We start from the raw sequence: 23,878 nt of genomic DNA, 5'->3' as shown, positions 1-23,878 counted from the left end.
ATGTTCTGTAGCAATTCCATTCTGAACATACACCTTCCACTGGCTTTTGTTTTTCCTATGTGTGATCTCAAAGTAATTAATTTTACTGCATCTGACTGCATTTTGATTACTTGAATTACAAGAAAAACATTAAACATTTGCATATGTCTGTAGAGAGAAAAGGCAGTCTTGTATAAGACCTGTCTTTCTCTCTGTGCTTTTATTGTGCTTTAAGTCAGCTATGTACAGGAAAAGGAGTCAAAAGGAGTTCACAGAAACCTCTCTGCACAAAAGCTTATGTGAAAGCTTCTCAAACAGCTGCACCCACATATTTCAGTTCTGGCCTCATGCAACTACAACTTGGTTGAAAACATCAGCATCCATGCCTTTTCACACACTGAGCTGTCAGCCAAGGTATATGAGCCCTTGGTTCTTCTACTGGATTGTTCAGTTTAGAGCGTTTTTACAGCTTCACCCACTAAGCCAAAAGACTGCAAAAAAATTCAGCTAAAAAACTCAAAAACATTACAAACCCCATTAACTTTCTCACCTCCTTGTGCCTTTTGCATCTGTAGTTGAAAGTCACATACAGAGAAAGAACTGTTTGAAAATAATTACATAAAACCGATTTTAATCAAACTAGCATCACAGGCTTGCACAACTTTATGTACCTTTTTATTTTCATCTTTGACTCATTAATCCCAAGTAAAAATGTTCACAGCTTCAGTTATTGTTTTTCCAACTCCTGCCAGTACAGTGACTTATCTGGTGGCACCTAAGGAGCTGCTCACTGTTACAGCAAGGTTAAAAAAACCTAAACAAGAAATGGGCAGTTTATTACTTCCTTTAAAAGGATTTCATGCTCCCTCTATGGACTGAGAGAAACCAGTGGAGAACTATGCCCTCAGAGAGAAGTGCTAAGAAAAAACACAAACAGTGGGCATAAGGCTTCTATTCCTTCCTTCAGTCCATCACAGGCTTCCACACCCTTTACTAACCTGGCTACTTACTGTGGTGCAGGCTAGTCCATCATTTGTCTTGGAGAGAAGAGAGAGAGCATAGCCCAGTTAGCAGAAACTAACAACCCATCTGTTGATTTTTAGCAGAATTTGAATCAGTCCTTGTGACAACAGGAGGAGTTGTTAAACTGCAGCTGTATCAATGCATGGTTGAAATACTATCAGGTGGCAAACACAAGTGGGCATTATCCCTAAGTCTGCTTTCCCTTTTCCTAAAACTGCATGTTTGGGGCCTAAATTAATTGTTAGGGAATAACCAGATATGTAGCTACATTTCAAAGCCTGTTATTGCTCATGTAAAATAAGGGAAACTATTATTTCTGGTTGCTGCCAATTCAGTAGTCATGCTTCACAAAAGATGCAGGTATGCTTTTTGCTTTGGAAAATCTGTTCTCTGCAATTAAACAGGGCCTTAAAAATCCACTCTTGGGGTGGATTTTTCTTTGACATTTGAAGTCTGATTCCTTAATCTGCAGCTCAGAACCCAGAATACTTGATGAATGCTGACTGCTGTCATCCTTTAAGCAAAAAATTCTGTTCTCTGTAAGAAGGGCCATTAAGCAAAGAAGTATTTGACGGAAACACATAAAATGAGAATGCCCAAAAAATATGTATGTGATACAGAAAACTAGTGGAACGCACATGGAGTGGAGATTAGACTACTGTGTAAAGCATGTTGCTGTTTTCCCTGGTATTCCTCTCCTGTCATGTGTAAGAATTAAAAATCTCACTGTACTTTTTTTGGCACAAAATATATTTTAAATTAGTAAGTTTAGAAATTCTTGTATTTTTCAGTAAGGAAGAACAAGTGCAAGGAAAGTGTCCAAAGTCCACCCTGTAACAACAGAAGTCTCTTAATTCCTTATGTTCCTATTGGTTTGGTAATGTTCTGCTCAGCCCAAATGTTTCTGCTTTAAGGCTGTTCTTTATCTCCACTCTTCCAGCTGATGGTTGGGATTTTTTCAAAACTGCAGAAACCTAAGCAAGAACAAAATAGCCTGTGACTACACGAGAAGCTGATCTATATGCAGCAGAAGGAAATAAAGCTTCACAGAGGCTCAAACTCTGATTTTTTTTCCCCTTATTTTCAGAACAGTGTCTCTGGCTTCTCCCTTCCTAATCCCTTCCAGCACATTTCTTCAACCCAAAGTCAGAATGTGCTGGACTTGGTTTTGAACAACACATATGGATAATTCAGTTAATTGCAGCCATAGTCAACAATCCACAACAAACTATTTCGATTTGCCTCTTAGTGACAAAGGAGGAGAGGTAAGAAGGGAAGTTTATCCAAGTCTCCCTTCTTTTGTCAGTTGTAGCAACTTAACTTTTGAATCCATTAATACTTCCACTATAAATATTAGAGTGCACACCAGAGGCAGACAATACAATTCCAGGAGTCCACGAAAGGGTAGTCAACAGGGAAATGGACTCATACATGCTAAACTAAAGATGGATCTCCTTGGAAATCTTCGTACAGCTTGCTACCATCAGCATCAATGACAAAGATAGCTGGCATGCATGCGAGGAGCTATCACAAACCTCAGACTGAGAGTCTGGCATTGCTCTCAAGAGAGATGTTACAGCTAGCACTTGTCCTCATCCTCCTTTAGACTTTTACATGGCAGGGACTATAGATCCATAATTAGGATGTGGGTGGGAGGACAAGGGCAGCATTTGTTATGTGCCTTCCTGTGAACAGACTGGTGTGGCAGCTGAGAAGGCAAATGAGGGCTGCTTCTGCCATGAGCCTCAGCTTTCCTTGGGCTGCCAGGTGAAAGTAAATACAGCATGTCTCAAGAACAGCCTGCAGCTTCACTTCTGGCCACTGCTGGGGCTTCCCACCTCATTCAATCCAGCTAGGAGCACTTTCTCTGTCAAAGACCAAGCCCCGAGTTGAATTCCTCCATGCTTTGTGGCCTACTCCTCTAGAACAGCTTATTTCCTCCTTTAGAAATGGACTGTACATGCAGAGTGTGAGACAGAAACCCTGGCCAGCCATACATACGTGAGGAGGTAGTGGAGGTTCTAGGTGCCGCCCAAGGAAGGAAAGTAAGCGTCGCCATATCAGACCACTTCCCAGAAACATAATCCCCGTCACCAGCCAAAATATCCTGGGGTCCTACTGACAGAATGGTCCCATTAGTCATGCAACCATCTCTTCACAAAAGGGATGACCCAATGATAATCTCTACTCCCCACCAGTGTTCTCCTCCTTTATAGGAGAAAGTGGTAAACTCCCTACCACCAACAGCCAAGCCCCACCTTGGGAAAAGAGCTGTTTAGGAATCACTATACTGTACTCTGTTACTGTCCCATGCAGTTTTCCTTCATCAGAAAGTTTGAAAATTCAACTCTTATATTTAATTGATTTGAAAAGGAAGAAGTCTTTGCTTCATTTGCTTTGTTTTAAAGCTGGCACTTGCAGTTTTGAAACTGTACCCCGCAGTTTGTACCCCCTCCTCCCTAGTTTAGGTATAAACATGTATTGAGAGCAGAGTATTTCCTCTGGTCTGCTGAAAATGCCCTGGCTGCTTGCCAGATACCCTTGGATCTGGAAGACAAAGCTGGCCTTTTCAGAACAGTTGATCATTAAAGAAACCTTAATACTACTTTATAGTCAATCCTCATACAATCAAAAATTAACCTTCCCATTACTTTTCCATGGATGTGGAAAAAAGGCTACAATACTGTGCAGTTAGCCATGCAGTCATTTGCTTACAAAAAGTGACTTCATGAACACATGAATCACTGGAGCTTTGTCTGTGGAAAGAACGAAGGTGTACCAAATTTAAAATACACTATAAGAGCAGGGCCCACATTTCATGCTCAAAACAGCACTCATTCCTTACCTCTTCAAGAGATGACTCCAAGTTCATACCAAATGCAACTCCTATGAGGCCAAAGAGAGAGACAGAGAAAGTCCCCATAGTCAGCTGCAAGTTCAGCCTCATCATCACATTACGGTGGCTAAAGAAGGGAGAAACATCTGTAAGGGGAACCCATGAATTGATCTGCTGCCTAAATTCTCAAATTCCATACAGCATGCACTAAAATAAAATAGTGAAAGAGAAGTCATGCTGGAATTAGGCAACCCAATGACAAAGATCATGAAACAACAGTACAAAGAGGCTACTGTTTTGACATTGCTACATCAGGATACCTCTAAGGCAGCAGGTTCTACCTAATCATCATTAGACTTGCCAGCATCTCTCACTTCTCAGAGGTGTATATACACAGAGTAACAGTAAATTTCTGCTGAAGTTTGTGTCCTCTCACCACTAAACTTATATGCCCATATTCAGAAGAAACAAAAATTTATTGTTAACTTGCAAATTAATACACTTTACAAAAAAGTAGTTGGTAAATGCTGCAGGCTATAAACCTGAGCCTCTTTGGGAGAATTCCATATTCAAATCTCCACAAAAAAGATTTCTGTTGTTTCCTGATACAGCATCCACTAATTGCTTCTACAGATAACTGCTCAGTAAAGAGGAGAAAGAATATTAAACACCAACCTCAAAGACAGAGTCCTTGCAAATGCAAGCTACAATTATTTTTCAGTAAGAAATCTGACTAGTAGTGAAAAATGTAGCATACAGAGAGAATGGAAATACTTACTCACAAGTTATTAATTCTTGTATCACTCCACAGAGTAATAATGTAGCTTTCAATGAACACCTGAGTGGCCTAGCCAGACTCTAGCTAGTAATCTTTTCTGAACAGAATTTTAATATGCCTCTAAATCTGCAGACATTTCCTGTATTGAACAGCTCCCCAGAAGGATCTAAGAGAAGCTGGGTTTCTACTGCTAGGGAAAACTGATGCTTAGTTTGCTTTATCCAGTTCACTGGTAAGAGACATGCAGCACAGAGCTGTGACTGCAAATCCATTCAAACCCTCATGAAGGCAAAATTCTCCAAGTTCCCTTGTAAGCAGATTTGAGAAAGTCTAGGTAGCATTCAATTCTGCTCAGCTTTTGGCAATCCAACAGGTCAGGCACCTAACCTGTCCAGGTTGATAAAGATGATGCTTTCTGAGTCGTCAATCAGTACTCTGAGTTCACGAGCTTCATTTGCAAGATCTTCTGCTTGCCTGTAGTAATTCTCCAACAGTAGCTCCATTTCCTCTGCATGGTCAATCCCAGACATACTCTCCTCACTGTGAGCAACAATTTATATTTTTCTGGTTAGCTACATATTGTATACAAGTGTATTACAGATGTGTTAAGGCACATAAGAGTTGTGGGGAACAAGACTGCTGTTAGACACTAGACCTCAAAATCCAATCTTTTTGTGAGAAAATTCCATCAATTCCAACAGCATAAAATAAAAGGGATATTTTTTTATTTATCAGCAGCTCAGCATAGGCAGTCAATTATTCTGAGTAGAGCAGTTAGCATCTGCTATGCATCAAGGCATGCACACCGCCACAAATCTTAGTTTTTCAGATATTACAAAGTTAGAAAGTTATGTAAATTTTATATTATTTATAAAGTTTATATTACTATAAATGTTTATGTTATTAAGTTACAAAGTGCTAACAATTTTGACAGGAGATGCTTAACTTCTTGGTGCCCTCAAGTGGTGGGAGCTTGTAACAGTGCAGTCAAAAACTCCAAGAATAAAACATAACCAAGAGTCAATACACAAACAATTACACAGTGATGGAGATGGTTTAGGTGTGTATTACAATAGTTTAGCTGTAAGGCATTTGAGCTATACACAGCAATTACTGCAAAGCATATTGGGAGCATGAAGCAGCCAAAGAGCGACCATCAAATGAAAGATCCTCCTCTCCTGAGAGAAATCTGTCCAAGGGACTTTCATCTTACTTCACAGTGCTACTGCTGGTGCAGTGGCCTTCCTCTGAAACAGGCATTGTGTAGATGAAACCTGAGGCACCTGAGATCCACAGGAGCTTGGAAATCAGCAGGAAAGCCAGAAAGATTCTTCATAATTTTCTCTTCTGTGGTATGATCTCATTTCTCTAGAGACTGAAGTTTTTTAAGAATATCCTCAAGGCATTACTGACTGTTAAAGGAACCTCTCTGAAATGGTTTTACAAGAAAATAAGCAGTATGGCTTATGAATCAACCCACCTAAGCTCCCTGAGGACCTTCAGCAGAGCCCATAGTTTCTCTCTAATAGGGCTAAGCTGATTTGAAAGCCCTCCAGACCTTGAGGTTTTCATTGCATGGAAATGAGAGGAGCTGCAGACTTGAAAGCCTTAGAGCATTATCTGCTGTATTACAGATTCAGCTCAAGGTCTTATTTGATGAATATCTTTACATTTATATCAGCTCCTCTGATACACAAAGGGGGCAAAAAGCCATAAAGATGCAAAAGTAACTGCCACTGGATGTGCTTTCATTAACTAGCCTCCATCTGCCTCATGAGTTTTCCACGGTCTGCTGTTCCTTCCCAAAAAGATAAGAGGTCTGCCTTATCCTGTCTTTCTGGGCTCAGCTCACCATTCCTCCTGCAAAAGACCTCTGACGACACCTATATGGCTAACTGGGCATATGTGCCAACTAACTTCTGCTTGGGCTTCCCAAGTCCATCAAATACCACATATCCTTTGCATCAATCCAGGAGCAAAAAAAGCTGTCCACACACTGCCAGCCTGCCTGCAAACATGCTGTCAGGGCTGCTGCTTCCTAGTGTGCCTTGTGTACAGACTGCCTCACTGCATCCTGCAGCACAGCTCCAACACTCCTCACACAACCTCTCCTACCCTTGTGCAACAGCGTCTGAAAGAAGGGATGACTGCAGGTTTCTCCTGACACGAGAGTATAAGGTGACACTGGGATCTTTCCTAGATATCCCCTACACACAGTTGCCATGAGGCAACAAAGAGATTTGCCAGCAGACTGCATTAAGTCCAAAGAAAGGCTGTGAGCAAAACCAGGACAAAGACCAGCTGCTGGCTCAGGAGCAGCTGGAATTCAGAACGCCCACAACACTGCTCCAGCAGATGCATTAGAAATGCAAACCATGTCCCACTTCTGGAATTCTGAGTTTCTGCTGCACATTCAGACTAAGCTCTGCAGGGCAAGAAACTATCTCCTGATTTCAAAGCCATGATAATGTGTGAACAGTATTAACACCCACATGCAATGAAGTTAGGCAAAAATATTATTCAGCAGTTTCACAAAGGACCCTGAAAGGTAGTTTATGTTACCTGCTTAAACATAAAACATGTCTGTATGCCCCAGATTTAAATGGAATTAAGCCCCAAATATATTTGGATCTGATGTATATCTTTCTGCTTTTTAGTTTTTATTAAGTGACTAGTGCTGCTGCTGCTGCTGGTGTATGCCATCTTTCACCAAAACCTGAGAGTGTAGGGCCTCTTTCCTTCAGGTTCTGCTGGTGAGCAAAAAGCTACAAACAAGGTGTTCAGAACACTTAGTAAAGGAAGTGTGATGTCTGATGTATTCAAGACAAGCTTTCAGAGCCTCTTTCATTTTTCTTTTGGTGAAACTGAGGAAATGCTCCCAGAAAGTGTTGATTCATATTGAAAAATAACAACATTTGCTTTTTCTGCCATCCTGCTCCCATCCCATTACATACCTGATGAGCTGGCCTGCTATGCCAAGAACTATTTGTAACTGCACAATATGACGAGCAATAATGAAGTTCCTCTCCAAAATGTCAAATACAATGATTTCTGAAATAGCAAGTACTGGGGCTTTAAAAAACTAGAGTGTCTTTTTCTTCTTTTTAGCAGGGAACACGCAGTTTAATGTTCAAGTTACCCTTAAGCAAAATTCACCATTAAAAAAGTGGTTTTGAAATATACATACAATACTTGTGGATCAGTCCATTTAGATAGACAGAGCTCTTCTATTAATTCTTCTTCATCTAAGATCTCCAGAATTGTTTCTTTGAAAACTTTAAGATCTGTTTCCAGTTCTGACAAGCTGAAGAAAGAACAGGCAAAAGGTCAAGTAATCCCCACCTGCACCAGTGCACGAAGGTAATCTCTAAGCAAGTTTGCCAGCCAGCACCCTCACCAGATGCAGTGGCCAGGGAAGACTTTCCTACAGGGTTCTAAAAGCTCCTTCAAAAGATTCTCTATAGACCATACACTTAGCAGTGCAAGTGATCTGTCTGGGGATCAGTGAGGTGCAGGCATACACTAAAAGGGATCCAGATGTGTTCTCTGGGTATATTTGTAAGTCAGAAAAAACAAGCACTCTGTGAGCATGTAGCAAGTGCATATTTGCACTGTCTTTTTAGAGAGGCTAATACATGAAGGACGAGTGTACTACTAATCTTGAAGCATACTATACATACAATAGTTAAAAAGCATAGTTCCAAAGGTTTACGTTATGGGGAATGTTTTCACGTTATTTTGTTCTCTTAGGTATTACTTTGTTCTGTCAGATGCTATTTGAGAAGTACAGCTGTACTTCTGATAACTCAGAATATATTTCCCGTTTCCCTTATATCAATAGGTATTTCATATATAAATTCTTACCCTTACAAACAAGATGCACAACCCAGCATTTACAATAACCTGGGAAATTAATATGAGATACCATTTTTCTAACATTTCAATGCATGTCATTTTCTATTGTCATCTTCTAGACTCTTCACAGCTTAATCTTATTTACCTCTTGCCATTCTGCAGGAGAATGTGCAGTTTACTCCTATCCACAGACAAAAGCTTGGGGTCCACTAGAGCTTCCAGTGTCTCAAGGATCTGAGGCTGCAAAGTGTTAAGTCTCCCCTGCAGTTTGCTGATCTAGATAACAACATGATCCTTCATAAGAATTAAAACAATTCATTTAGAATGACTTGGGCAACTGACTCCTGTCTCTCAACACAGAATTTACAATAACAGGTAGTTAACACAACCTGCTTTCCAATACCTGGGAAATACTTGCTATATGGATACCACTTTATAAGACAAACCCAGTGTAAAATACAGTATTTAATAAAAAGTGAACTGAAACCCAGTGACAACCACACCAATAAAGCTGATAAAGCTAATACACTATTGTCTAGAAATGTCATATTAGCATTAGCAAGCGCAGATTTTTCATGACAGCTAGGAATCATCATCTGATTCGTGCTCAAGAGGCCAAAAACCTCAGCACTTTTGTGTGACTTCCATTTCAGCTACAGCACGTCTCTAGAATGGAACTCTGACTTGTTTTTTAATTGTCCAAATCATGGTGAAGCCATCATATCCAATTAGCACTTTATTGTGAAGGGAATGAAAACACACATACACACAAAACTGTAAGAACTAAAGCAACAAAAGTCAAAACCAAAAAAGAGCTCATACAGGAAATGCAGAATACATATACAAATGTGTATGTGTAAATATTAACACAAGAATAAAATCATACTGTCCCTTCTATGAAACAGTAACTTCCGAAACAATTGAAATAAAAATGAGATAGCTCACCCAGTACTGCAGGATTGCTTCTATGGCTCGGAATTCAAAGGGCAGAGAATATGTAACTAGCTGACCTTCCCCAGCCAGCTGAGATGCTAGTTGACTGAGGAGCCAGTGTTCCAGACTCAAATTACTATAATCTAGTATCAGCAGAAACTCTGGTGTTATGACAGCCTTCAAGAACTGAAAAAGAAAGTACATGTAAGGAATCTGAAAAAAACTCTCTGAAAATTTCTCATAACTCTGTAGCACATTTTATATTTGGGCTTTGATGAAACCATTCTTCTGATGTCTTTTCAGGCACAAAAATAACAGAATCTCATGCTAACAACAAATGGTCTCAGACAGAGCACTGTGCAAGTGATTAAGAAGGGCTCCTCATAAGCCTTTACTTCTGTGACAATGTTTGTGATGATTCTCCTGTGCTCAACCAGGAAAGTGGTCATTAATATGTACCGTGGGTAAACTCGTACTCTTGACTGCAACACAGAGCTCCAAAGACACATTTACTGCTGGACTGCACGTCACAGGAAGCTGGTATTAAAAGAACTGTGCAAGAAAATGAAAATGCAAGACAGGGTTTACGCTCAGCTAGAGGGAAACCATTACCTCCATTCTCATGATGATTCTGTTGTTCCTAGTTGCAATGCTCATTACGTGCTGAAATCTTAGATCTCGTGCCTGAAGACCCAATTCCTGGTACAATTCTGTCTTCTTCTTTTCTATCATAAAAGTATTTTTAGAAGAAGACATTTATTGGACAAGCATATATGTTCTGAAATTATATTTTAGTGCGTTACTAAGTCTCACCAAAAAAAAAAAAAAAAGCTGTGCTATCTCTAAAACATTCCTGCCATTGACTCCTCAACGTAAGTTATTTTCTACAAAGTTTGGAAGACTGTATCTTGAGTGGAAAAAGAAAAATTCTAGATATAAGTGAAAAAGTTGGCCGCAACAATTAATTTCATGTCAGAAATGAGTGACTCTTCTGAGAAAGCACGTGTAATTCTACAGGAAGGGAAAGATAAGGCCAAGAAAGTAGCATGCTGGTCAAAAAGGGAAAAGACAAAGCAAAAATTACCTTCCTGTGAGAGATGGTAATACATTATTTTTAAAATATTATTTAAAAGTACACAAAAATTTTAACAGTAAAGATGCTATGAAGACCCAAGAGGAGGCAGCAAAACAGAGGAAATGTTGCGACATCCCAAATGAACACAGTGAAGTATCCAAAACATAATTTTTTACTCCATGTAGATTCCCAATTGGGCTTTTCTATATTGGACAAGGAAAAAAGGCAAACAAAACTCAAACAAAACTACAATGAAAACTTACCAAAATAGGTAGTATTTCCCTCTTTGTCAAACTTCATCTGAAGGAATAGAAAAAAAAAAATATTTTTTTCACAGAACCACTATAAACAAGAAATCTATTTCTAAAGTTATTTGCACTTCCCTAGAAGGCCAATGGATAACACTTTATTAAGAGAAACAAACTTTTTATGCCCTCTATTCACAGTTCATCCCAATTAAGCAAAATATTGCACCAAATGGCCATATATTTCACTGTGTTTGTCACCAGTGTCACCTGCATTACCATGTTCCTACATAAACCTTGTTAAGGAGGTGATTTACAGAGGATCAGTCTTAGAACAGCATAGACTTTCTGCTGGAAGAGACCTATAGCGATCACAGAGTCCAACTACCTGACCACTTCAGGGCTGACCAAAAGTAAAAGCATGGTATAAAGGGGCAAACAGCTTTCAGTTTAATTAAAAAAAAAAACCATAGAGCTTGTTTTTCATCAAATCCTACGTTTACTTAGAATTGCAGGTATCAAGACACAGGACTAATATTTCTAAAAGGCATTAGCAAGCCTTAACAATCTTTAACAAGACAGCTTCTGACTGCAGTTCCAAGAGCTGACCTGCCTTCACAATTAAGAACCTTAGAAAAAGGACCTTAGAAAAGCATCTTGATTGATACTGTGATACTGGTCCTCACGTCAGAGTACCTCAAACCAGCAATTTAGAACTCGGGGTGTTCTCCAAGACACAACTTCATTTGCTTTTACGACGCTTTAAGAGTTTAAAAAAAAAAAAAGAGAAGAAAAAAAGAAGGAAGGGAAAGAGCACCATCATCTTGCAATCTCACACAAAGTGCCCTCGCAGGTGGAAATGCCTGCAGGAAGTACTTACCACTGCAAAAACAGGAGATACGCTGGCTAGGGTGGCCTGGCAGGTCTCTGTGGGGGCCTGTTGGCATAGTTTACCTGGAAGAAGACAAGACAGCTCTACCCCCAGCACACCGCACTTCCCCCTTCGCGGCGCGGTGCCCTGCCCTCAGCCGCCGCCACCGCGCACGGGCACACGAGTCGAGCAGCGCCGGTCACGACAAGGCCCCGACGAACCCGACATCCCCCAGCAGCGGGCGGGCACGGCCCGGCACCGCACCCAGCGCGGCCACTCCCGCTCTGCTTCCCCCGTGCCCGACCCGACCCACTGCCCGCTCACCGGCCCAGCGCAGCCCGCGGGCGCCCGGCGGCACCGCCGCCACCGCCGCGGGCCGCTCCCTGTCCCAGGCGCGGCCCGGCGGCAGCCCCGGGGCGGCCCGCGGGAGGGACCCGCCGCCCGCCGCGCCCGCCCAGCCGCGGGTCCCGCAGCAGCAGCCGCCGCCCAGGGCGCGGGGCAGCAACGCGGCCCCCCGCAGCATCGGCCCCGCACCGCTCCGCTCCCAGCGCGCAACCGCGGCGAGGGCGGAGCCCGCGGGGTGACGGGTCACCGCTGCGCAGCCGGGGAGGAGCGGGGCCGGCTCCGGGATCGGCGGCGGGGGGCGGAGCCGGTGACGGGCGCCGTGTACCGACGACCCGCTGCTGTATTTACCTGAAGTATCCTGTTCCGTCTGCTGGCGCGCTGGAAGTTCGTAGCCGTTGTTTAATATGTGCACAAAACCATGATCTGTGAAATCTGTGAAACCACCTCCTCACTCAGCCTGTGCTCAACCCCACTGAAATTAACTGGATTTTGTACATGATGATTTGTGAAAAAGGGGGGGGGGGAAAGTCCAAGAACCCCCTGAGCTCCTCTAATAAGGTAGGTCCAAACTGAAGATTCAGTTAAATGGATAACTCCTTTCCAAGACACAAGTGTTCTTAAAATCCCACCTCCAGCAGCCCTCGATAACGCGAGCACACCTCGCTGTAGCCGGGATTTTCCTTCCCGCGGCTGGGATTTTCCCTGCCGCATTCAGCCACTTCCTGAAGATTTTACTCGTAAAATGCGGTGGGGTTTTTTTCCAAATGCAGAACATTCTTTTTTTTTTTCAAGTGCAGAACAATTCTGCCCCCAGCAACGGTCTTGCAATTAAATTTCCTTGCCCTGCTTCTATATCTAAAATAAAGACAAGCTAGTTGGTTGAGATCTAAAAGTTTAATTAGTAGCATACTAATAGCTTCCGCTGTTATATGTTCCTTTTAAACTGCAGCAAAAGGGTAATGCAGGTAGCAGGAATATCCTTCCTTTGGCTGGTTCTGCTGAACCGTGTAAATTGACATGGAGGCAAAGCCTGTATCCAAAGCCCTGCAGCGGGACACGTTATCAGAGTGTACTTACAGCACTCATTAATCCTTAGGAGGGAAATAAAAAAGGAAGTGATTACGCTGCTAATGAAATGATCCATACAGTGTGGCTGCTCCAAGAGGAGGGTGCAAGTCTAAACACTGGCTGGAACACAGGTCAGAGTTTTGAAGACAAGGGTGTCAGGGCCAAATACTGTTCTCAGCTGGGCTGTAAATTAAAGTTAAGTCACCCAAGGGCCAGCACTGTCCTCTCTGTTCCTGTACCACATCACCTGTGCATTTGTCTTATTGTTTGCACATACATACCTTAACATACATAGATGAGCCTTTGTCCAAAGTGGACTGACATGTACAGAATTAGAAGGGTGGTTTACGCACACCTTGCACAAAGATGAATGACCTCACAAGGAATTAATTATATAAAAAAGTTCCTCAGTAGTTACACATACCCTGTATGTGTTGACTGAAGCCATCAGAGGTTTTCGGTTTCAGGGTAACCATGCCTGTCTGCAAATGTTGGCTGAAAAGGCTGAAATCCACTTAGAGTATTCTAGCTTTAGTTTTGGTTAATCTCAGCAGGTGGCAGTATGTGCAACACTAATGTAAGACTCTTGGATGTCAGAGATTCTTAAAATTTGGAAATACCAGACAGCACAGAAAACACCTCAGGAGGGCAGGAAACCAATGCATACCATTGCTGGCAACTCATGGCAGCCTATGTTGGTTCTTCACGTTAGAATGCAAAAGCTAGAGAAGCATCTGAAGGATATCTGCCAGAAATTTACGTTTAATGAATGTGCAGGAATGTGCTCACACAGTTGTCATACCCCTCAATGTCATACCCCTCAATAAAAAAGGGAGAAGCTACTGGACTGATCTATTTGTTTTCCTTTGCTCATCTGTTGTTCTGGCTTGCTAAGTGTTGGAAATAAGATGATATAACTTCACACGGAATATATGTTGATACAAACTCTAGTACGTATGATACAATAGACCAGTGTACCAGGAGGCATTGGTGTTGTATCTCATTATAGCTGCATTATCAGTCACTATTGCAACTATCTGGAAGGGCAGACAATAACCAAGTATCACCTCTGTCTTTAGAGGTGAAGGCAGCACATGGTGTGAACTGGCAGCCAGGGACAAGTTATGAAGCACAGACAGAATGTCTGATTTTATACTACTGCTGACAAAAGATAACTGGAGATCTAGAACTGCCATCTAGTTATTGCAGCTCTAAATACCAACAAGCAGCTTGTTGCTTCTGCTGTAGGCACATGTCAGGTATCCAGTTTGTCCTACAGTGCCAACCTTTGGGAGTGGTTTGCTGTATTTCATAAAAACAAAACAAAACAAAACAAAAAAAACCCCAAAAAACCCTGGGTCAAGCTCCTGTACTGTTTGTTGAAGAAGCTCACTGACACAAACTGGCATGATGGCTGTTCTTTATTTAGCCAAAATGCAAAGACAGCTCCAGCACAGATGGGCTTAGTCATGGAACTGCCATCCAAAACACATCCCCCAACATGTGCTTGTTATGTGACCTCAGGGGATCCTGACACACGACCTGACAGACGTGGTGTCATGCACCAACCTCGTGTAAGATGAGAGGTCTGACATCACTCCATCATAAAGAGATTATGTGTCTCTGCATTCAGCAGCTTGTCTCCTTACTGTTGAGAATGTGATAGGAGATTGCTTAGAAACTGAAACAATATAGCAAGAATAAAAGGTCAGACCCTAGAAAGGCTAGGACAAGCAGATTGTCATGAATCAAGGCACTGCTATCATGGGCTGAAGTATCTGACCTTTTCTTAGCTTTCGGGCAGTGGGTGTACTTAGGTGAGATGGAAAACGTGCTGACTTTGTACTGTGTTGGAAACACTCTGTTTTGATTTGGTTTGTTCCTATTACTGAAGAAAATAATATGTTTCATTCTGAAAAGACTGGTGTGAAATAGTGGGCACTGTCCAGCGGTGGGCTGGACAGTCACGTTGCCTTTCAGGGGCTGGATTTGAAGGTGTTGCCTTAAGGGTAAGAAAATGATGAGATTCCACTGCAGCATGAGTAAAGGGGTAGAGAGCAGAAATGCAAGCAGCTGGATTTGAAAGATGAGGTCTTTAGAGGTACAGCTCTTAACTATGCAAAGGTTAAACTATGGGCAAAATTCTGCATTGCAGTTTTTCAAGGAATTCATAATATTCCCCCAGTTTTAGACAAAGATTTTGTCCACCAGTTCTAGGCTGTTTTAAGGCTAGCAGTGCTCTGGTACCATTTCAGGGATATTTTATTGCAATCCATAAAGTGACTGTAACTGCTGTGGCCATAGGTAAAGACCAACAGTATTTCGGAGTAGCACAAGTGTGGGTGCACGAGTAAAATATTCAGTGTCTTATACTTATGTCAAAAATGTTGAGTGATTGCAAATTAGGCCTAAGATCACCAAATGTGGTAGAATCTGGCACAAAATAGCAGATAGTTGACATATCACTGCTTCAATGCAGTATGAAGGTCATGAGCATTTTTCTTTTTTACACAGAAGCATATATTTAATAACAAAAATTTAATTTCAGGTAGCAATAGATCAATGTTAAACAGTATTAATTCGAAGATAGTAAATGTTTGGTTCTTCCCTTTATCAGTTAGAAGGAAATCAGCAGCAAGCAGAGAAATTTCGCTGTTAACCAATAATAGTAGTGTGTTTGACTTCCCTCACCCTGAAATTGCTCTTTTTGTAATGGTTAACTGCTCTGTTGTAACTCACAGCAGGGGGGGTAATTTTCCCATCGAAGGAGGCAAGATAAAAGGAAAGAAAATTCCTTCCATCACACGTGTTAGAACCCATTTGGAAGAACAATCATTACAGTACACTAAACAACTCCAGGTAGGAAGGTCTAGTCCAATCTTAGAACTTTGGACTATCATCGGAGGAAAGAGGTTGTTAAAGGAGTTATGTTTGAATGTAAGGCATCTTCTGTTTTAGTTTCTCTCACGTTTTACGGCTTCTTGCACCCACGGTGCGCCAAAATCCAGTGGAAGCGATGGGCCGGCTCGGCGTTTCCCCGCTGCCGCCGGTTCCCCGCTCAGGGCGGCTCGGCCGCCGGCCCTTCCCTTGTAGGGGACGGGCGGCGCTCGGGGAGAAGGAGGCAGAGCCGGTATTTCCCTCCCTCCCTCGATCTCGTGGTCCCGCTCCCTCTGCCCCCGTCGCACCGCGCCCCTCTGCCTGTCTCTGGGCACGCCGCCCCCTCGCCCTTCTTCCCCCGCTGGCCCCGGGTCACACGCGGGATAAAGTTTCCCCAGGGAACTAGAGTGGTAGCGCTTTCCGTGGCGGCAGCACCGGAGGATAAAGACCCTGGGAGGCCGCGGGTCCCCGGCAGTCCGTGTACCTGCCGCGCCGGGTCGGTTTCCACGCCGTGTTTTCCCGCCTGGGTTGGCGTTCTCCGCGTTCACCTCCTCAGGCGCCCCGAGCAGCGAGCGCTGGTTGCCTGGGAGGAGCCGCTCTTGACAGGCCGAGCAGAGCTGTGCCCGGGCCCCGGGGGTGCTGTGAGCCCTCCTCTGCTTCCCGGGAGGTGTGCCCATGTGCCTGGGCCCCGCCTGGGAGTTGTCAGGGCGAGAGGGGCGCCCGGGCAGGAGCCCTCACCTGAACCAACAGGTGCAGGCAGCTCGTCTGTGTGGCTTGGGCTGCGCAGGAGATCTGAAGCCACCGAGCATGACTAGTCCTGGCACAAAGGGCTCCTGGCTCTCGCAGCCGATGGTGAAGAGCGTGCTGGTGTATCGCAACGGGGACCCTTTCTTCCCGGGGCGCCGTATTGTCATCCACGAGAAGAAAGTGTCCAACTTTGATGTATTCCTGAAAGAGGTGACAGGCGGGGTGAAGGCACCCTTTGGAGCTGTGCGGAACATCTATACCCCCCGCGGTGGGCATCGTGTCCGGCAACTGGAGGAGCTCCAGAGTGGAGAGCAGTATGTGGCTGGTGGCAGGGAAGCCTTCAAGAAACTCAAGTAAGTGGCTAAAAAGTAACATAACATTTATGCAGAACTTGAATATCAGCATTTGGGGCTTGGCACCGTGGCAATACTTCAGAGGACCCCCCATCACATCCCTTTTATTAGGCATTGCAGAAAGAGAACATAAAGGCTGTGACCCAAGGCAAAAGGAAAAGAGCTTTAGAGGTGAGCCACAGAAAGGCTGCTGATACCATCAGTCGCATATACCATCTCCTTGACATGACAGTACAAAAGGAGAAACAGCTCTTTAACCTGCAGGACATGCAGCAATGGCACGTTGTTGTGATACCTGTGCTTAACTGAAGGGCTGAGTATCAGTATTTGTGCTCAGGAGTAACAGGGGGAAAGCTGTAAAAAGGTGGAATGTTGACAGTCCTGCCACGAAGTTGATGAGCCTGGGAATCTAATTCCCCATGGTTCCTTTCTAGTGTACTTTTTTTAAAGTCTAAAGTATTCTACCCAGTTATCCACCTCTCCATCACTTCTGATCATTTTGCATAGGCATGTAGCTTTTTTTTGATCAGAACAGCTGAGTCCGTCCTGTTATTTAAAAGATGACCACTTGCTTTCTTTTTCCTACCTGGACACCAAGAATTAAGCTGACAGTTTCTCTGCTTTTAGTGAGTCACCGGAAGAATAATGTGGAGGAGGTCTGGGCTTTTAGGTGTTTTCCGCAAGTGGCTCTGCATGTGAACAGTAATGGTTCTGTAGAGTTGCGGACACTACATTTTTCAGGAAAGCTCATTATGAGCTCATGTTTCATGACAACACTCTCTGCGTAATTAACAGGATCTCTATCAGCACCCTTACCATTTCTGTCACTACCTGCTTCTGAAGATTTATTGAAGGTTCTTGTGCTTCAGTGGCAAAGCTAGAGAGAAAGATGTATAACTACATCTGTAAGGCTAAATGTAAGTCCCTTTCCCACAGTACTCTCTTCTGTGTCAAATGCAGCGCTCAACTCTCAAGAAAGATCTGCTGTATCTTTTTGGTATTAAATCCCCTGAGTCTGTGGATGGCTTAAAGTTGTTAGTTGTCAGCACATCATGTTACGCCTCCCTAAATGTGTTTTGTATTTGACAGGCTAAAAGTAACTGAGTGTTTGGCATTAGGATGCACTCTTTAGAGAATTGAACACTCTGGATGGTTTTTTGGGTGGGAAAAAGCATTTCTTTTTGTCAGTTCACACTTTATGGTCAGAGTTTTATGGGGAAAGACCTTTCCAGACTGTTATGGTTGCAACATGGTACCTAATTTTTAAGGCCAACAAAGAGAATACTTTAAGAAAAGCTAAGTTAAAGGACTTGGTAAAAGCAGCTGTTTTATATAACCCTTGATAAATGTCATAGTCCTGTGATGTATGGAGGAAAAGTGAGTTGACTTCAGATCTTTTCCATTTCTGCATTCAGAGTTGGAGTTCTTCATTATTAGTATTTGTTTGTATTATGCTGGGACAAATTTTTGAAAGTAATTGAAGAAATTAAAGGAAAGAGTGTATACTTATTTAATGTGACACAGGCAAACATAAAGCAGTTGCAGCTATGAGAGACCAGGCTTCTGCCCTGAAGGATCTGAGTCAGTCTGATGGCAGCGAGAAGTTGGAATAATTTTACTTACTTCTTTTTTTTCCCCAGTGAGGCTTATTGGACATATTGCTATGATAGACTATGCAGGGCTGGACTTTGAAATGGAGGTTAGTGGCACTGATGTGTGGGAGCTGTGGGAGTGTAAGGGAGAGAGTATACAAGAAGACACAGAAGTTGAAAGTGTCATTGTTACTCTTCAAGCAGTGCATTTGTTTCTTCTCAGGTGCCTTACACTGAGAACTGAATCTTTTGCTTTCCTGTTTGCAGTGAATTCTAGACTAAACTACATTTACCTTTAGCGTGTGAGCCCCTTATCATTTCAAGCATCTTGGGATAGATAGCTCTGAGGGTATATATTCTATATGAATATGTTTAATATGATATGTTTAATTTTTTAAATAAATATAAAAATATAAATATAAAACAATCAGCATGTAGAAATTCTGCGTTTAGAAAAAACACGTAGACATTTTCTTTAAAGGCGGAATTATTACTCAATGTTGGGATGTTTTGTAGCATATAACAAGTTTTGCAGCTTGTTTTGTCATTTACAGGTGTGCCAAGTGAGCACACGCTTTTTGGTCTATATGTGGTGAGGTGTATCGGTGTATTGTAGTTGTTGTGATGATGAGTAATAATGCATATATTTACCTGCACCCCTCTGAGTTCATCCCCAGCTCTGAGCTTCCTGAAAGAAAGCTGCCTATGCTGAAGCGGATTTCGATTTTTAGCTTTTTTTCAGCATGCTACTTTACCTTCCTCCTTCCTTTGCCCATTTACTTGTATTTGTACTCATTAATTAATGGTAGGTTGTCCTCTCTCCAGCAGTGTCGCTTTAAACAAACTAGTCTCATCACTGGCTTGGCTAGTCATCGAGTGGAAGTATTTCTGGTTTCTTAGCAAGGGAGAATATTTTTGTAAAGTTTTTGGTCTGTGATTTTTTTGAGTGCTATCATCCAAAGAAAGCCTTTGGCCCTATTTAGAACTTTTCAGATTTGCAGATCCCTGAAATGCCTGGACCTCTGCATAGTGAATTTAAGCCTTTGACTGTGTATTTGCTTTTCTTTGTCACTTTTATTAGTTCTTCTCAAAGTAATTTACAGATGCCCAGAAAACAAGTCAGTAGCTGTTCTTATAGGCTCTTGGAACCATTTCGCCTGAGGCATTTATTTCTTTTCAGTCTTGCAGGCCGCAAGACCTCTTGGTTTTGGTCTCAAGAGAATTTGTTCCTTTTTACACTGGGAAGCTTGGAAGAGTTGTTTTTGTTTGTTTTTAAACATGGGGCTTTAACAAATATTATCCTACCTTACTATATTTATCTTTTCCAAAACATTGGCCTAGAAGCCTTGCTGGATCTTCCTATCCCCTCACCCTGAAGCCTTGGAATCCTTGTGACCATACCTTGTGGTACCTTGATATATGATTCAAAGAATGAATGGTACTTTTTCTTTCTTTCTTTCTTTCTTTTTTTTTTCCTTTGGTTCTACACCTTCATTCCGTTCTCATGAATTCTCAACTTTGACCAGGAAAGTTTCTTCTTGCAAACAAAGATTATCCCAGTCATTAACTACAGAACATGACATTACTGGAGGACTGCAGATGCATTGAGAGCTCTCAGGTCTTTTGATGAGCCTGCACTGATGCTTGGCATTAGGTGTACCTGATTTCTCAAATAAGGTCTTCTACTGCTAAAAGCCCAGTAAAGCACCTGTGGTTTTTCACTGGAAGTGGGAGCAGAGATGACAAATGCCCATTACCTAATGTTGGGTTAGATGCTCCCAGCACAAAATAGATGCCCCAGTCATTGTTGTTCCCATGCTTAGCTTTTGGCAGAAGGTGTGGCTGTACTGAGTTACATCTTATGTCTTCTACAGCCTTGAGAACTTGAAACATCTTGCAGTACCAGGAGCTACTGAGAGCTGCGTTCACCAGGAGCGCTGCTCTCATGGCTCTCAGAGTGCTGATAAGGGAAAGGAGTGAGCATGGTCTGGGTACCTGGGTAGTTGCCTATTTGCCAGTCTGTGGGTTACTCATACCTGGAGACTTATTTAATTCCCTTTTTTTGGGAAGGCAACGTACAGCTAATCCATCACTATGTGTTTCAACTACCACTTTCGTGTTAATGCAGTGTTTTTAGAGGGAATGTGCACTCTGATGGAGAGCAGTGTTGCTCAAATAGGTGTACTTTGTTTGCTTGTCCAGTTGAGGCTTGTATTTTGTCTATTTAAAAATCAGTCATGAAGATGCTATTGGTTCATCCAGTCACAAGAAACCAGTGTTCAGATGTGGCCACATTCTGTTGAAACGCAAGTGGTGTAAATCCTTTTACACTTTAGCTGATGCCCTGAGTTAAACTCAGGTGTGGAGGAAAACTTTAGATCTAGCAGAGATTTACTGTGAGAAACTAGGAGGCAAGATGATGACTTTTGAAAACTCGGGTAAATTAATGCTGTGCTGAGATTTATTGATCCACCTCACAGTAGTATATGAACTTCTTTCTGATGAAAGGTTTATTGATGGTCTGTTCTAATCACCAGTGTTTGGTTCTCCCCATCTTTTGTATTAGCCCAGAGAGATAGCCTTCAGATTTATTTTAACAGTCCCTTATTAAAACCTTGAATTACTTACTTTTCTGTTATTGTGAGGCATGACAACTTTTAAAACTTTCATGTATGAAAAAAGTGAAGAAATATTTGTACCGTGTAAGTTAGATGCTTCTGTAAATGATGAAACCTGTTTTCTTTCCACAGCTATTTGGACATTGGAGAAACAAAGAAAAAACCTGCTGAAGTCAATAATGAGGTAGGATGAAATATTTAAGAAGTAAACCTGCAGTTAATGTTAGTGCCATGCCTGCATTTATGCCCGATTTTTTAATATATGCTAATTTTATTTAATAATAATACAATTGTCTACCATTCTGAACACATTTTTTCAGTGATTATTACTCTGGTTGCTCTGAGCACAATGCACTGTCTTCTGCTCAGCTTTCTGAATTGCCACATTCAGTTAAAAACTCAGTGAGGAAAAAATCCCCTGTTGTCTTCATTGGATCTGGTCATAAATCTGAGGGAAACTTTTACATGCAGAAAAGATGGTGGGAATGAGGATTTTGGGAGTTTTGGAACAGCAATTTTTCTTCAAAACTTGGTATTTTCTCTTAAAAAGAAACAGTTTTGTTTGAAAAAAATCACACTTAGTTGAAATGCTTTTCTCAGTCACTGCCATTGTCCATTGTAAACTTATAACTGCATGACTGCATTATTTTTACTGTTTTACCGTGTATGGAGATAGCAGTGATTCACAATAAACATTTGAATTACAGCTTCTGCCTGAAAAGAAGCATCAGCTCACTTGTTTTTCATTTTTTTTTTGCCTTTTGCTGTCATGCCACATTTCCAGCAATTTAGCGATTTCCATAGCGGGTGTCTTCAGGCAGTAGGACACCTTGTACTAGATGAACCCTCAAAATTGCCCTAATGACATTTACTGTGATACTCACATACTTCTTATTCAGAGGCTATGAAATGCAACACCTGCATTTTATAATTGAACATAACTTTGTAACTTCTATTTTTTTTAAATGGGCACACTCAACAGGAAGATCAAATTCAAGCTGGAGATTTAACATACTACTACAGTATGCTGATGGATTTTCTTTTCCAGTTTGTTTATTTACACAATTGGGCAGAACATTGTAGTGATGGTTTTGTTGGTTTTGTGTAGCCATGAATGTCTCTGTGTTGTTTTGGGTCTTTTTTACAAAGGAAAGAGACGAATTTTTAAAAATAGAAAAAGTTATTTGAACACTGGTGAGGCAGCAGGGTTATACTCTGTTGCTGACGTGCATACAAAACTGAGCAACACACTTTCACATATGCATTATCTAAGCTTTCAGCTTTTGACCTCCAGAATTTTTTCTTATTCCAATCCTGAGCCTCCTCTGGTCAAGTTTTCTGAATTTTGCTGAAAATAGTTACTTGCTGGGTACACAGACAGCAAAATAAGTAGTGATTTAAGTAAGAGATTATAATTGGGGGTGGGCAGGGAGGGAAGAGTTTAAATGTTTGTAGCAGTATTGCATTACTTGAATCTTCAACACATAAAACATAGTTCTGAACCAAAAAAACCCTCTCTTAGGATGGATGACCAGTCTTTACTCTTTTTTTCCGAATAACTGAATATTTGCATAGCTGAAAAAGAACTTGAGGAAATTGCTTCTAATTATATCTGAAAATGCAGTGGTTTGCCCTGACTATTATGTGTGACTTCCCTTAATAGTGTGTGGTGTGACTAATTCCATGTGCCCTTTGCTGAGAAGGTAGTTGTCTTTGTGGAAGACTCTTGACAAAATCTCCTGATACTGCTAGTTATGTGTACAACTACTTTAAGGCTAGTTTTAAGGCTAATTATTTTGCTGAAAAATCCTTAGAAGATTCTTGATGTAACAGAAAGTCTGTTGGAGAAGTAGTTGTAGAAGTTGTGAGGGTTTTTTTACTTAAAGTTGCATGTTTGGTAAAAGAGGCTTCTATTATTTCTTTTGGAATCAGTGCTTATTGTATATTATCTTAGCACTTTCAGTCATCTCTCAGGGCTTTGAAGTAACACAGTATAAACCATCCATTGTCTCAGCTTTCTTCTTCCTATTTGACTTATGTTTGTAATCTCCATTGTCTCCCTGTGGAGAACTTAGCTCCCTGTGTTGAGTTTAACTTTGTGATTGATTTATTTGGGGAGAGGAGTCCATAAAAATGAGATGAAAGTAGTAATAGTCTACAGATTTTTATGTGAGCTTATGAATAGCACTTATATATAACTTATGAATTGTTTTCATGTCCTAATAATTTAGTCCTAGGAATGAAATTCCAAGGGACTAGTAACAGAATTTTGAATGCCTAATTATATTACGTTAAAATTATATGAGGCTGCAAGTTCTGTCTTTATTTTTTTTTCAGGCATTCACTTAGAAATCAAAAACCTAGATCTGTTTTAGCACCAGGAGGGGCAGCAGTATTCTCTGTGATTCTGCTGGATTTGCATCAGCAAACAACAACAAAAAAAATCGTAGTTTTCCATGGAGTCTTGTAGCATTCTTGTATGCAAGCCCTCAAAAGTATTTTGCTTTTATAAGGCATTATTTTAAATTGATTTTCAAAAATAAAATCCTCCCTGTTCATTTCATTAGAAGAACAATAAAATCAGCGTATGTGTGAATGACAACATGGCTGAAGAAAGAAATGTATGTCTTAGTCCTGCAAACTCAGCAAGAGCTGCTTAGCTACATGCTTAGGTAGAAGGGTA

At 41.7% G+C, this 23,878-nt stretch overlaps 2 protein-coding genes across 2 annotated transcripts in view; one reads left to right on the top strand and one right to left on the bottom strand.

The window, feature by feature from the left end:
- Positions 1–632: 632 nt before the first annotated feature.
- Positions 633–16,562, bottom strand: MRS2 (magnesium transporter MRS2). Its single transcript, XM_032684475.1, has 11 exons — positions 16,370–16,562; positions 11,605–11,678; positions 10,743–10,779; positions 10,017–10,129; positions 9,417–9,590; positions 8,617–8,747; positions 7,804–7,920; positions 5,004–5,156; positions 3,848–3,965; positions 3,004–3,117; positions 633–1,976 (listed from the first exon to the last, which is right to left on the bottom strand). The coding sequence occupies exons 1-11, from the start codon at positions 16,560–16,562 to the stop codon at positions 1,869–1,871; spliced, it is 1,332 nt and encodes a 443-aa protein (XP_032540366.1). The 3' UTR covers positions 633–1,868.
- Positions 16,563–16,599: 37 nt separating this feature from the next.
- The window catches only part of DCDC2 (doublecortin domain containing 2), a 54,002-nt gene continuing 46,723 nt past the window's right edge, over positions 16,600–23,878 (top strand). The window contains exons 1-2 of the mRNA XM_032711746.1: positions 16,600–16,985; positions 21,328–21,379. Coding sequence (XP_032567637.1) covers positions 16,693–16,985; positions 21,328–21,379 — 345 coding nt within the window. The 5' untranslated portion in view covers positions 16,600–16,692. The remainder of the gene's footprint in view (positions 16,986–21,327; positions 21,380–23,878) is intronic.

This window comes from Chiroxiphia lanceolata, chromosome 1 (assembly GCF_009829145.1).
Source record: "Chiroxiphia lanceolata isolate bChiLan1 chromosome 1, bChiLan1.pri, whole genome shotgun sequence".
Classification (NCBI taxonomy): domain Eukaryota; kingdom Metazoa; phylum Chordata; class Aves; order Passeriformes; family Pipridae; genus Chiroxiphia; species Chiroxiphia lanceolata.
The sequence above is the reverse complement of the archived record's forward strand: the minus strand, read 5'-3'. Positions and strand labels throughout refer to the sequence as shown.

What these genes read in the sequence shown, in the direction of transcription:
- MRS2 (XM_032684475.1), bottom strand. Translation starts at nt 16,562, where the DNA reads ATGGGCACACCTCCCGGGAAGCAGAGGAGGGCTCACAGCACCCCCGGG. An exon ending in TATCTCCTGTTTTTGCAGTG is followed by an intron (nt 10,780 to 11,604) that starts GTAAGTACTTCC and finishes CTATTCCTTCAG; the next exon opens with ATGAAGTTTGACAAAGAGGG. An exon ending in TGGACTGATCCACAAGTATT is followed by an intron (nt 5,157 to 7,803) that starts GTATGTATATTT and finishes TGTTGCTCACAG; the next exon opens with TGAGGAGAGTATGTCTGGGA.